At 46.2% G+C, this 13,655-nt stretch overlaps 1 protein-coding gene across 1 annotated transcript in view; it reads right to left on the bottom strand.

Moving 5' to 3' along the window:
- The window catches only part of RBM38 (RNA binding motif protein 38), a 30,658-nt gene that overhangs the window by 9,521 nt on the left and 7,482 nt on the right, over positions 1–13,655 (bottom strand). The window contains exon 3 of the mRNA XM_035123258.3: positions 12,138–12,192. Within this exon, the coding sequence (XP_034979149.1) occupies positions 12,138–12,192 (55 nt within the window). The remainder of the gene's footprint in view (positions 1–12,137; positions 12,193–13,655) is intronic.

The raw sequence follows: 13,655 nt of genomic DNA, 5'->3' as shown, positions 1-13,655 counted from the left end.
TGTCCTACCTACTTTGTCACTGTTTCCTTAGTGATCAGCCCATTGACAGGGTTGTTGACATTTCTGTCCCTATCTGTTCCTTGGAACCTCAAGAAGATGCTGGAGTTCGTCCTGTTGCTAACTCAAATCAAACAATGCAAAATATCCCGGGCGACAATTTGTGCCACTTTCAGGGTCAGATAGGGAAGGAATACACACACACACACACCCTGGGTGTCTAATTCTCACACCAGTTATGACATCTACATCCGCTTATAGTCAATCCCACCTCAAGCAATGAGACATTCAAAGTATGTCCACAAACAACAGGATTATCTAGGTGTACTTTACACAGGTGAACATGGACCTTCCAAGTACACAGGAATGCCTCCCAAAGACAGAAGGAAAACTGAACATAAACACGACACAAATATTTATATATGCTTCTCCCTGCTATGAACCACAAAGAATCAATACAGTACTACCTGCACTTAACCTCAGTGGGCATGCATGGACAAGGCAAGATGGCCGTTCTGTATCGCTGCAGGTTGCGTATTTTCGGGTTAAGTGCTCGGCGGACCCGGAAGTGTGCTTCATGCATGCGCTAAAGCGCTGCTCGGGTTGAGTACTTTTCGGGGTGTGAACAGCACCCCAGAACGGATTGTGTACTCAACCCGAGGTACCACTGTACAGGATAACAGAACCAAAGGTGGCCTGTTTGGTACAAACACTCTTTATTCTGTTCACCCAATCCTGTATGCTCCAGTGACCTAAAATGGCTAGTATGGACCATCAAACCAGCAAGCCCGAATGGACACTTCCCACCGCGCAAGGAAACTCAAAACTAGTTCCTCCATCAGGATCTTCCTAGGCTCCAAGGTCTCATTCCTCACTCGCCCCACTTTGCACCCTCTCTAGAAATGTATATACCACTTACTCAAATTAAACACCTGCAAGCAGTTTACAGCAAAGGCAGTAGAATAGGTTGTGGTGTGTGCTTGGTTGTGGAATTTGTGTATGGTGCCCACAACAGTTTACCCGGTTTGCAAATGTACCCACAGGTCCAATTTTTTTTGGGGGGGGGAGGCTGCCCTAAGCACTAGAACTCCCCCAACAGCTCCAACAGCAACACAGATTGTTAGGGTACACGTAATACACGCAACTTTTATTTCTTCATTTTTTTAAACCATAGCTTCCTAACAACAGCAGGAAAGTGTAAAAGAGGTGATAATGCAAAGCAGGAAGACAACAACCCCCTATCTTAGCTGGAAGAAGAAGAACAAAGAGAGACCTTTTGCAACTCAAGCTAAGCAGATACAGAGCCTTGTTGCTAGATCTGATCTGGCCACTGCCACAACCAGCAACCCCACAAAGCTGGGAAAAACAAAAATATTTATGGGCAAGTGCACAAAAACAAGTTGTCAGGCAAAAGAGCTCAAGATACGATCTCCCTGTGTGGTTGGTGGGTGGGTGGGGGAGGGAGGGAATTTACATGAGGACAACAGAGAAATCTTTTCAGCCTCTGCATCTGCCAAGCTGTAGAAAGAAAGAAAGAAAATTACAGTCTCTTTCACACAAAACAAGTATAAGGCATTAGAAGGAAAACCTGCTTTTGCTTCTACAGATTGGAAGAACAGGGCGTGCTTAGCTATGAATCTGTTGACTAAGCCAATCCGTAAAGTTCCAATGCCCCAGGTCCGGGATTCCAATGACGGAAAACTTTTTGTGTCCGGATTTTTACTTCTTGAAACATGGCAACCCTAATATAGCAGAGGGACGCGGGTGGCGCCGTGGTCTAAACCACTGAGCCTAGGGCTTGGCGATCGGAAGGTCGGCGGTTCGAATCCCCGCGACGGGGTGAGCTCCCGTTGCTCAGTCCCAGCTCCTGCCAACCTAGCAGTTCGAAAGCACAAAGTGCAAGTAGATAAATAGGTGTCGCTCCGGTGGGAAGGTAAACGACGTTTCCGTGCGCTGCTCTGGTTCGCCAGAAGCGGCTTAGTCATGCTGGCCACATGACCCGGAAGCTGTCTGTGGAAAAATGCCGGCTCCCTCGGCCTATAGAGCGAGATGAGCGCTGCAACCTCAGAGTCGTTCGCAATTGGACTTAACTGTCAGGGGTCCTTTACCTTTTTTAATATAGCAGAATTGAGGAAGAAGAAGAGTTTGGATTTGATATCCCGCTTTATCACTACCCTAAGGAGTCTCAAAGTGGCTAACATTCTCCTTTCCCTTCCTCCCCCACAACAAACACTCTGTGAGGTGAGTGGGGCTGAGAGACTTCAGAGAAGTGTGACTAGCCCAAGGTCACCCAGCAGCTGCATGTGGAGGAGCGGAGACGTGAACCCGGTTCCCCAGATTACGAGTCTACCGCTCTTAACCACTACACCACACTGGCTTTAAGTGGTCTTTAAACAAAGAAAGGGGTTTCAAACATAGTCCTGGGGTTTTCTACGAGATCATCAGGGTTCCTTTGGTGAAAAAAATCAAATTGCGGCAAAAGAAATCAATAATGGAACCTGCCCTGAAAGATAGCTTGCCCACAACTGCTCTTCCACTGCAATCCAGAATTGCAAAAGAGTGTAAAGTGAGCTCTAGGAGACGCTCGGAAGGTCCATATGGGTCTTGCGTGTTTCTGTCCAAGATCATAATGTTCCTTTTATGCTGCATTACCTGTTGCATTATGGAACTCTGGCTTTTTGATCAACACGCATCCATGTCATGCTAAATTCTAAACAGCAGGAAAGAACCATATGCCAAGACACTGCCCCCCCCCAAATGCATCACATTTAATTACACTGCAAAACTCCTGTGGTTTTCTGAGTTAACGAAGTTGCAAATGGTTCCCCACCCCTTGGAAACACAGAAATTAGTGCTGAATTTCCACTAGGGTCCCCTGGTTTTTCAGAAGCTACTCTTAATACTGTGTGAAAGATCACAAGGGGGGGGGCATAAAAAGAAAATATTAGGTGGAAAAAATGGAATAAGGTGCTGCAGCCATTTTCACATACTTTTGTGGGTTGTGTTTCACAAAAGGCAAGCGGGGGCGCGGGTGTGGGGCAGATTGGAGTCACGGTGCCAGGGGGCAGGGAGGTGGGGCTGTTTCAATTCTTTGCCATTGCAGCAGCTAAATCTGTTCACTATTGTTTTCCACAAAAACACTTCAAGGAGGGAGGAAAGAGAAATGAAGATTTAGGTTTTCTTTCACTTTTCATGTCAGCAGGGCTGAACTAAATAACTGATCACAAGGGTTACCACCAGCACAATGCAACTTTCCCTCTCTCCTACCATCCCCAAATCTGCCCCAGAGGGTTGAGGAACAAATTTGGGGGGGCACATGGGAGAAAGGTTTCATTGCCCAAGGAGAAATCCTTACAACATACAGCATCTCTAAGTTTCAAAAGCTACTCTATTTGTCATTTTAAGGCAAGGAGGAAACTAACATCAGCTTGAAACCCAGACGAACCCTCTAAGCAGGGGATGGTGGGAGAAAACTCCCCATTGCTAGAGAGGGACTATTGCTCATCCGTATGGTAATGCTTTACTTGTGTTAACTTCCCAGGTTAGACTACCAGCTAAATGGGCCTTTGGAAACAGGACTGGGGAAGGCCTCTGCCCAAGACCCTAAGGAACGCCTTCCTAGAGAGAACTGGTCTAAACAGAAGCAGCTCACCGGGTGGTATGGAGCTGCTACACTAATTTCCCAGGAGCCAAGTCACTTTTGCTTTCCAGGAGGAAGAGGCAGCTGAGAGGTCAGCCCAGTGCAAACTCACCAGCAGAGCCAATGCAGGACTCCTGCCAGTGCATTAGCACTGTGTCAACCTCCCCTGTTCTTCTTCCTCCTAATAAGCAACAGCAACCCACCTGCCGCAAAGTTTGCGTAGTGGCTCTTTCCTGCCCAGTCAGCGGCTTGTGGGTCTAAATGAGCCACCAGTTCCAATTCAATAGGACACAGCTTCATGTGTTTCTTTCCAAACTACTGTAACACTTAAGTACAAACCAGGAACCCCTGCACATCTGCAAAGCAGGGCAGAGGATAGTCACCCCACATGAAACAAGTGTCCACCCTATGTACAACACACACGACATTCTTCTGCAGCCACGCGCTGGAGGGGATGACCAGAAGTGCTGGGCAAGGTAATCCATCGGAACTTTGCAATTCCCCAGGACACAGATTGCTCTAGTCCTTAAATCCAATTGCTAGCTGCTAAATACATATAAAATTGAGCACAGACAAACATCCTGCCCTACCAAGTCTTGACCTCCTCTTAAAAGTCATGTGAAACAGCTTGAAGCTCACGCTGTTCAGATTGTCAATGAAAGAGTTTCTTTCTAGCTAGGAACCTGGCTGCTGCTTTCCACTTCTTTTCTATCAAAGGAACAGGAGCTACATTCCACCTTGCAAATTACTGCAAATGCATCCATGGAAACAGGAACGCTGTACAGGAACATTTACACTGCAATATAGGTTCCAATTTGAGTCCTTACTTTACATAGTGCTCAGGATAATGAAGCGGCCGGCCTTAAATCGCCTGAAACTCATTTTCATAGGATTCTGTCGCTATTAATGGCCCATGGTTCCTCCTCACCACTGCAAGCATCCTTCAGAAGGATATTCCGCAGTGAAGAAAAACTGCTAGTAAGGAACAAACAATATCCCTTTTAAGTATCCTGGCCTTCTTCCTCTGACCTCTAAGTATGCATCAGGTTCCTTCCATCTTATGCTGAGCTAAGTCAACAGACCTAATGACCTTTTTCTTCTTCTTCTTCACAGAGAAGCAGCTTAAATTACCAGTTTCACCTTACTTGCAGTTCTTTCCTGCAATGTCCTGAATATTGCAGCTGAACTCTGAATCTGGCCCAGAAACTAAATGCCTGCATGACTGAAAGAAAGAAAAAACCCCTGAATGCAGCAACAAGTCTTAATTCAGGTTTGTTTTCTTCAACTAGCTCCCTGCCCTCTCCACCATGTGAGCATTGTCATACAATGAGGATTCCCCACCAAGCCTGAATTGTATCAGCTCCAATGACCAAGGCTGATGCTGATGAAGCAAAATGCTAAAACCCCAAGCGTTAACACGTTGGGGAGCCACAAAAGGTAGAAACAGAGTTCTGTTTGTTTGATTTAAGCTAGGAATCGAAGGAAGATTGCTTAGATTTCCTCCCACGACACTGGGAGCCTGGTTAAGGCACAGAAATATCAAGGACGAGGTATACCATCTTGGCTGTGAGTCCAGGAAGACCTGTTCCCTGCCTTACAGGCATTTTTCGTAGAATCATAGAGTTGGAAGGGACCCAAGGGTCATCTAGTCCGACGCCCTGCAATGCAGGAATCTCAGCCAAAGCATCCATGACAGATGGCCATCCAACCTCTGCTTAAAAACCTCCAGGGAAGGAGCTACTACGGGAGAACAGGGCCCTGGCTGACTCCAGCTACAAAACCTGAGGCTGCTGAAAAGATTCTTGGGCTGGGATATTGTTTTTGGGAGGTTTTGCTGGGGTGTTGCCATTATTGATATTAATTTTTGCATCTTTTTAAAAGATCTTAATATGATTTATGGTTCACTTATTGTTCATGACAACTTTCGCTACGTTTGCCATTGTTCACTGTATTTCTTTATACCTGTATCAGTGTCCTAAAGGAGCCCTGCAGCATCCTTTTAATCCTCTCAACAGCCCTACGGCTAAGGCTGCAAGAGAGTGAAACGCTCTTGGTGAGGTTGCCTGGTAGCCTTCTGCAACCTGGTGCCCTCCAGATGTTTTGGATTATCAGCCCACCAACCCCAGCCAACACAGTTTGGAATGGCTCCCTGGAAACACTGGGAGGGCACCAGACTGGAGAAGGATTTTTTTGTAGCCAGGCTCTCTCTATAGAACATGTTGCCTCCAGTTGGGAATTTAAACCCTGGTTTCTCAATCTCAGCTCAAAAGTCCTACCTACAACACCACTCTATGACTCCCAGCCAAACGTCTCCATATGCAGGGATTTTGAGGGGAGATGTATCCGTGTTACATTTGGTACTAATATAAAGAGACTCAGAAAGTACAAGCTGAACCATTACCATGCTGGTTGCGAAGAGCCAATACGTGCCTAAATTTGCACTTTCCACCACAAAAAGCTATATGTAAGGGGAAGAGAATATAGGAATCCTCCTCCCCTCATCCGGAGCAGCTCCTCCACTAGCAGCAAGGCCAGCGAGGATGGGGAGGAGTCCAGTGAGGAAGGGGGAAGAGAGGTCCAGGGCTCTGGCAACACAAAAGAGCCCCTGCTACACATGAGGAAGAGAGAGAGGGGGAAAGGGGGGAGAAGGAAAACATGGAGCGTAGACCCTTTTTTTCCCCGGTTCCGGAATTACGCAGGAGAAGGAGGGGAAGGAGATTTGCCGTCCCGAGACTCTTATGCTGGAAGAAGTCTAGGGGCGGTCCATTGCCGGATTCTGCATCGGACTAAGCAGACATGTTCTACATACCAGTTTCACTGTAAATAGACTGCACTAAATAAAACTGTTTAAAGACAAGAATGCGGAGCATCATTACTCTAGAGAAGTCGCAACAACCCCCTGACACTATAGAAAGGAATCTGTTCCCGCTCCATGAAGTTCCTCCTTCCAGGAGAAGCTTTGCTCAGAGAACGGGGGAAGAGAAATAAGGACACTGTTACAGGCCTTATGGTGAATGGGTAGCCAAGTGATCCTCTACAGAGAGGTGGTGGCTCAACTGACTGGTCCAGATGTTTACTACAGAATCTGATGTGGTAAGGGAAGGGAATACCCAAGCACCCTAAATCACACTTGACTTGCAGCATGGACATGTGGAAAGCTGTATAATATGTGTATCATAGGATTCTTCCCCCTCAAATGGGTGGGGCAGGAAAAGACACATGGTTCAGTTCCCCACATACATGGGCACCTACCTACAGTGTTAGAAATTAGCCAGGCGCCAGGCGCATTTAGCTACTGGCATTTAGCTATAGTTGCAACAACAACAACAACAATTTATTATTTATACCCCACCCATCTGGCTGGGCTTCCCCAGCCACTCTGGGCGGCTTCCAACAGAAATATTAAAATACACTAATTTCTCAAAGATTAAAAGCTTCCCTAAACAGGGCTGCCTTCAGATGTCCTCTAAAAGTCTGGGAGTTGTTTTTTCTTTTTGACATCTGATGGGAGGGCGTTCCACAGGGCAGGTGCCACTACCGAGAATGTGGAGATTTCCCGGTGCCAGGTTGGCGACTAACCATTTAAAAACTTCTGCCTTAGTCCATAGTTAATACTATTTCCATTTCCACTGTGTATGTTTGTCTTTGCATACTGGGACAAGCAAATTGTTGTAAGGGCAAGCTACAGTCAAGCTATGTAGCTGAGATCGTAGAATCATAGAATCGTAGCACTGTAAGGGATCTCGATGGTCATACAGTTCAACCCCCTGGTGAATAGACATTCCGTTGTGGCTACCGTAACCTAGGTTTAAGGTGCCATCTGGTGCCTAGCTTATATACCTAAGTTCCTAACACTGTCTACATAAGACCCACCCGCTCAAAGAATATCTGGCAAGAATCTGAAACAGACCAGCATCTACCACATGTCCAGGAAGTACCCTGCAGGTAACAGCACCCATTTAGGAACTCTCCCTGTTAGCATTAAACCACACCAACAACCAGACCTCTCAACAGCTTGAAATTGCGGCATGAAAAACCCTTTTAAAGATTCGGCAGCTTTACGTGTCTCATTGCAAGACACCCCTGCCCACTCTAGGAGAAAAGTCACTCTGTTGTTCCAGAGTCAGGCTACGTTGGATTCCTTTTAACCAGAGCGGTCAGAATTTGAACCTGGGACCTTTCCTGCTTGCGTAGCAGGTGCCTTGCCACAGAGCTAGGCCCTTTCCCCAACTTTTTTTTTTTTTTTTGCAATCTCTTTTCCCGACTATAGGCAGAGAGCGAGAGAAATTTCACATCTGCTGCACTTCAAAGAGAGAACCTCTAGTTCTCGTGAGACCTGCAATAAAAATTTCAACACTGCTAACTGCAGGGTCTGTTGTCTGTGGTTACCGCAACAACATTTCCCTCACCACCCCCAGGAACGCCTTCTGAAGTAATAAATGAATTGCCAGGAGCCTTTCTGCCAGGGAAGGAGAGGAATCCAGAGAGTTGCTCTGGTCAAAACCTTTCCCGTGAAGCCCTAAAACCAGTCTGCGTACACATCATGCATTTAAAGCACACTCACCCACTCAGAATCATTGGGACTCCAATCTACCCCTCAGATCTATGATTCCAAGAACTTTCAACAAGTACAGCTCTCCGGATATTAATTATTTTTTAATGTACGAGGTGGAATTTAGTGTCACACTATTACAAACATTCCGTCTGCACAAGCAATGCAGTTCAACAGAAAGAGCAATCGCCAGCTCTCCTCCCCCTGCTGTATGCTGTTCTGGATCCGTCTCCCCCCCCCCCGAATTCCTCCTTGAGCTACGATGGGGGTAAAAAGGGGAGAAGGGGGAAAGCCCCATACCGCAGGTGGAAGTCCTTGCACAGGGCTTCTGCACTCCTGCTTATGGTGTGTACACGGCCCAAGAACTTGACATGTTGGATACTGATCCACAAAAGAGATTTTAAGCCCTATTGTTTCATTTGCAATGGATCCTGCCCCCCCCGGCCCTCTTTGCCTCCACACACAATGAAGTCGGAGGATGTAGGGCACAGCTTGTAACAGATCAACAGATCAAGTTTCAATCACTCCTAGCAAATATCAGGGGCCAGAAACACTACCCTTTTAGTTCTTCATTCCAAAGGCGACTGAAGCCTTGGGTGCTCAAGGAATGCTGGATCCAGCCCTGAAACTTTATTTGCCTATTGTTCCAGCAGGACAATAATAGAGGCAGCTGCCAAACATGTGTTGCCCAGGAGAACTCCCAACGCTCTGCTTGGGAGCAAGGCTACAGTGCTAGCCAAGATCACTCGGGCAAACATCTCTCCGTCTTGCCAGCCTGCATCTCCCACGATTGAATCACTGCTGGAGCAGAATGCAGCGAAATTCTTGTTTAGTGATGCTTACAAACAAGATATATGCATGCATATCTCTCTCCCTGCTTCCCTGCCTCTCTTGGCCTCCCAGTTCTCGTCTCTTGGCAACCAACAAATAATTTCTAACATTCATTGCCATATATACACCGCATGCAACCCCAATGGTTTCTCGGCTGACAAAACCCAATGCCCAAGAACTAGAACAGTGACTGCTTAGATTGCAAGGCACACATGAAGAGTTCCATATTCCATAGTGCATGAAGACAAGGCACACAAGAGTTGGAAAAAGCTTCCACCCACCCACTAGCTTTTCCACATGCATAGCTGAAGCTAAATGTGCACAGATGTCCCCACATTTGGCACAGATACGAGGAAATCTGGTCCATCTAGTCTAGCCTTCTGTTTCCAAGTGAAGGCATCCAGAAGCTCACATGGTAGGCATAAAGACAACAACCATCCCATGTCTGTGCCTAGCATAAGGCATTCCAAGGTATACTGCTCCTGTATATGGAGGTCTGATTGAACTGTCAGGATGAATGTAGACTGTAGACCTCTTCACTTATAGGCACTGAGTACAGAGAACCCAACTACAAGCACCGCACATGTTGTACACAGACATGTGCAATGGTGGCAAGGGTCAGTTTCTAGCCTCCTGGTTTGATAGTCAACTAGGAGGTATTAAGACTACTTTGACGTACGTTTCCTCCTCTTATTATGCTAGCTGTCACAGGGGTGTTGATGGGCTACTTCAGAGTAACGACGCCACACCGCTCTGCATTTTATCTTTTATTTTGTGCTGCGTATTTACAGTGCTAAAGGCAGTGCTATTTACAGAGACACATCTTAACCGCTTGAGTCAGAACCTCTGAATGGCGTTTGGCGCGTCTTTCTCCAACATAACAACTTGGGGAGACCCAGCCTCTTCCCCCGACGCTTCCTGCGCAATTCCGGAGTTGGGGGGATCGGTCTACCCCCCTTGCTTTCCCCTTCCTGTCCCACCTGGGACGCTGGCTCCGCTACCTTGCCTGAGCCTCGGACACCACTTCCTGCTTCCCCACTTGAGTCGGAACTCTTGCTGCTTTCCCCCGTGCTCGGGGATGGGCTGGACCTCAAGATGGGAGGGACTTCGCGATATCCCTTGTCCCTCACACTAGCCTTTCTATAATTCATTCTGGCTATACCCATCCATTGCTGCCCCGTGTTTTTGGACCACAACCTACGTCATCCCCAGCTAACACGGCCATTGGTCAGAGAAAAGAAATGCAGCCCACTGACTTCCGAGGAGCTATGGTTGGGTCCGAGCTCTCCGAACTGGCACAGAGCCATTTCTCTTTTCCACGGAGCACCTCGCAGACGGTGGGAAGCTCCTCCTTATTTTAGTGCAGATTTACACAACTGCAAAATTCAGTATTTGGATAGTGTGGTGGGGAAGCTGCGCAGAGTCTACTTCTCAGATCAGTTCTGCAAATGCACATCTAGGCCATCTGTACTTAACTGCAGTCAGGAAATGCTTCAGCAGCAGAGCTGCAGAAAACGCCACGCTGAATTCAACAGGGTTCATGCTATCACCATCCTCAATGGGGACAACAACCCCCTCCCCGAACCGAGCCTTAAAGGAAAAGAAGAAACCCACACGCTACCCAGTGCTCTTTTTCCCCTGAGCTATTAAGAACAGGAAAAAAATATTCCGTATTTGAAGGCAGCGCCCTACACTTGTGCACCCAAAAGGGGCATTTGAATGTGAAAAAAGCAATTTGTTTCAACAACACACACAGAGGTGGTGAAGTCGCTATTGTGACAACACGACCTCTCACACCAATAAATCTTTAACATCAATGCAGTTGGCATAACCTAGAGCAGGAAGGCTTCCCGGTGGGGGTGGGGAGGTTTGGAAAAAAGCATAAAAAATTGCAGAGGACAGGAAAAAAAGATTAAATATTAATTATTCTTGGCAAAGGAAAAAAAGATAATGCGTTGCCTCATAAATCCAGAAGCCTTCCCAAGGTTGCGCGCGCACACACACACACACACACACACACACAGAGCACCCAACATGCACTTTCTAAAAAACACAGTGCAGAAAAAAGAAAAAAGGAATAAGGGATGGCATCAATCATTAAACAGTTAAATGAAGGTAGTATGACAGTTGCTATTGTTCTCTAGCAGCACACTTGTCTTTTCCAGAGCAGCTGCCAGATCCTATTAGATGCATAAAAAGAGGATGTTCAGGACCGGGGAGGAATGGGATATGCTATTGAAAACAGCAGACAATGGCTTACTTCTGTAGGCTCCTCAAGCCCCGTATAACATCTGTCCAGAATCAATTTCTGACCTAATGTTCCTTTCATTGACTATTAAGACTTTGCAGCTTGTCTTCTGGGCCAGGATTGTCACACAGAGCACAAAGCAACGAGGCAACGACATGCAGCAAATTCAAATTAATGCTATGCAAAAATAAAAACCCACCAAAAAAGAGAGCCTTTACTTAGGTCGTACGAAGTTTATCCAGCATGAGAGCAGTCACAAACCCAGAAATGCCACGCTCCTGCACAGCCCCCATTCATTTCAGCAGAGCCTGTGCAGGAGAACTTCCCAGTGCAATGTATCCCATGGGGGAATTAAAGATTGGAGAAACGGACTATGGAACGGCTTCCGACCATAGCTGCCAAGTTTTCCCTTTTCTCGCGAGGAAGCCTATTCAGCATAAGGGAAAATCCCTTTAAAAAAGGGATAACTTGGCAGCTATGCTTCCGACTCTTTGGATAGGACAAAGGGACTGAAGAAATGGGATACAGTGGTATCTTGGTACTCGAACGGCTTGGCTCCTGAACAAATCGGCTCCTGAACACCACAAACCCAGAAGTAAGTGTTCCTGTTTGTGGATGTTTTTCGGAAGCCGAACACCCAACGTGGCTTCCGCTTGAGTGCAGAAAGCTCCTGCAGCCAATCGGAAGCTGCGCCTTGATTTTCAAACGGTTTCGGGGTGATCCAAACACAAAGATTAAAAAGCTTTGCTGTAGATTTCCAGCAGGTTTTGCTGCAACATAGGAGTTTATTTCCCTTCTTCAAGACCAGTTGCTGTTTTACCTTTAAACTGCTAATGAATTTTTTAAAAAAGCAACAGAATTCCACTTACCCATAAGGTCTCTGGATGAGAGCTGGATGTAGCTGCTGCACCCCTAAGGTGAAACCTAGAAAAATGTTTGCAAAATGCAATATTAGATCTGGGTGTGCAACGTTATCACGTATTCAGAAGTGCAGCTTGTGCCTAGGCCTGCTTACTCAGAGCTAAGTGCAACTGTCTGCGGCGAGATTTACAGTTTAGCTTCGTGCATCGCAGCTATCTTAATCCTTACTCTTTAGTACAAACAATTTTTGTGTTTACTTTCTCTATGACAACATATCTGACAAATTCTGGAGAGTAGTCTTGTGAAGTCTGTTGCAGCGAGCAGTTTTGTGGCACCTTTAAGGCTAACAAAAACAGCATAAGCTTTTGTGCAGTTCTAGAAACATTATCCTGTCCTCAGGCCTCTCTCTAACTCTGCTCTGAATTGCTACCAACAGTTGGTGACTTAACTTGAACTGGGCAAGGCTTCTCTTGTATTGTATATTACCATATTTCAGAGTGTGTGTTTTAGCCCAGTGTTTCCCAACCTTTTCCCGACCGTGGCCATCTTCCGACACTGTTTCCTTCCTGTGGCCCCCTTGGAATATCCTGGGGGGGGGGCAGGGGGGCCATATGGCCCCTGGTTGGAAAACACTGTTTTAGCCAACACTAGGTGAATAGAGAAGGAATTGGGCAGGATGTTGTTGTTGTTGTTATGTTTAGCCTTGACATTAAAACTAGTTGTGCTTCCAGACCTCAACACTTCAGCCACTCCCATGTGCAGCTACTTCATATAGCACAAGTAATAGTTTGCAGTTACATGTAAACTAGCAAACTATGGTTTGCATGTCTCTCAAAACCATGATTACAAACTACAGTTTGGGCATGTTTTGCAAGGCAAGTACAAACCGGTTTGCTGGTTTGGATTCTAACTGCAGGCTATGTTTGTACTACACAGGAAGCAACTTACTGAATTGGAGTGGACGAAAGGAGAGAAGGAGAACAAGGTTCATTCACTGCCTCAAGTTATGTCAAACTATGGTTTGGTATTATTCTTGAACCAGATGACTGCAATATATTCTATTAGCTATTTTAATAAACTTCTAAAAAATGTGTCATGTCAACTTCCCACTCCCCACCACCACCATCACAGGATGTTTGTGTAACTACACAAGCAAGTTTCCCACTATTTAATTTTCCCAGTTTACAATATGCTATTAATATATCACCCACACTCTGCTACATTCTATTAATTCCAAGTCTCAAACCTGTCTCTTTTCTAGACAGCTAGTCCCCAACTTGACTCATGTTTGTGCTCAAAGCTCCAGTTTTTCATTCATGAAAGCATCTACAATTTATTTTGACATTCATTAACGGGTGCCCTCCTTACTTCGACCCACTGTCATCTTCCCTTTTTTGATTCCTTGGAGGTAAAATGCTTCCACCTCCCTTTCACGGCATCCTTTTCTGAGTTGGTCTAATTCTGCCTTCCCCCTAGACTGCTGTCAACCTTTTCCCTTGGTCTCAGACGTTTGCCTCTGCTTCAAT

The sequence above is a fragment of the Zootoca vivipara genome, chromosome 7 (assembly GCF_965207765.1).
Source record: "Zootoca vivipara chromosome 7, rZooViv2.hap1.1, whole genome shotgun sequence".
Lineage (NCBI taxonomy): Eukaryota > Metazoa > Chordata > Lepidosauria > Squamata > Lacertidae > Zootoca > Zootoca vivipara.
This window is presented reverse-complemented; position numbering and strand designations above follow the sequence as displayed.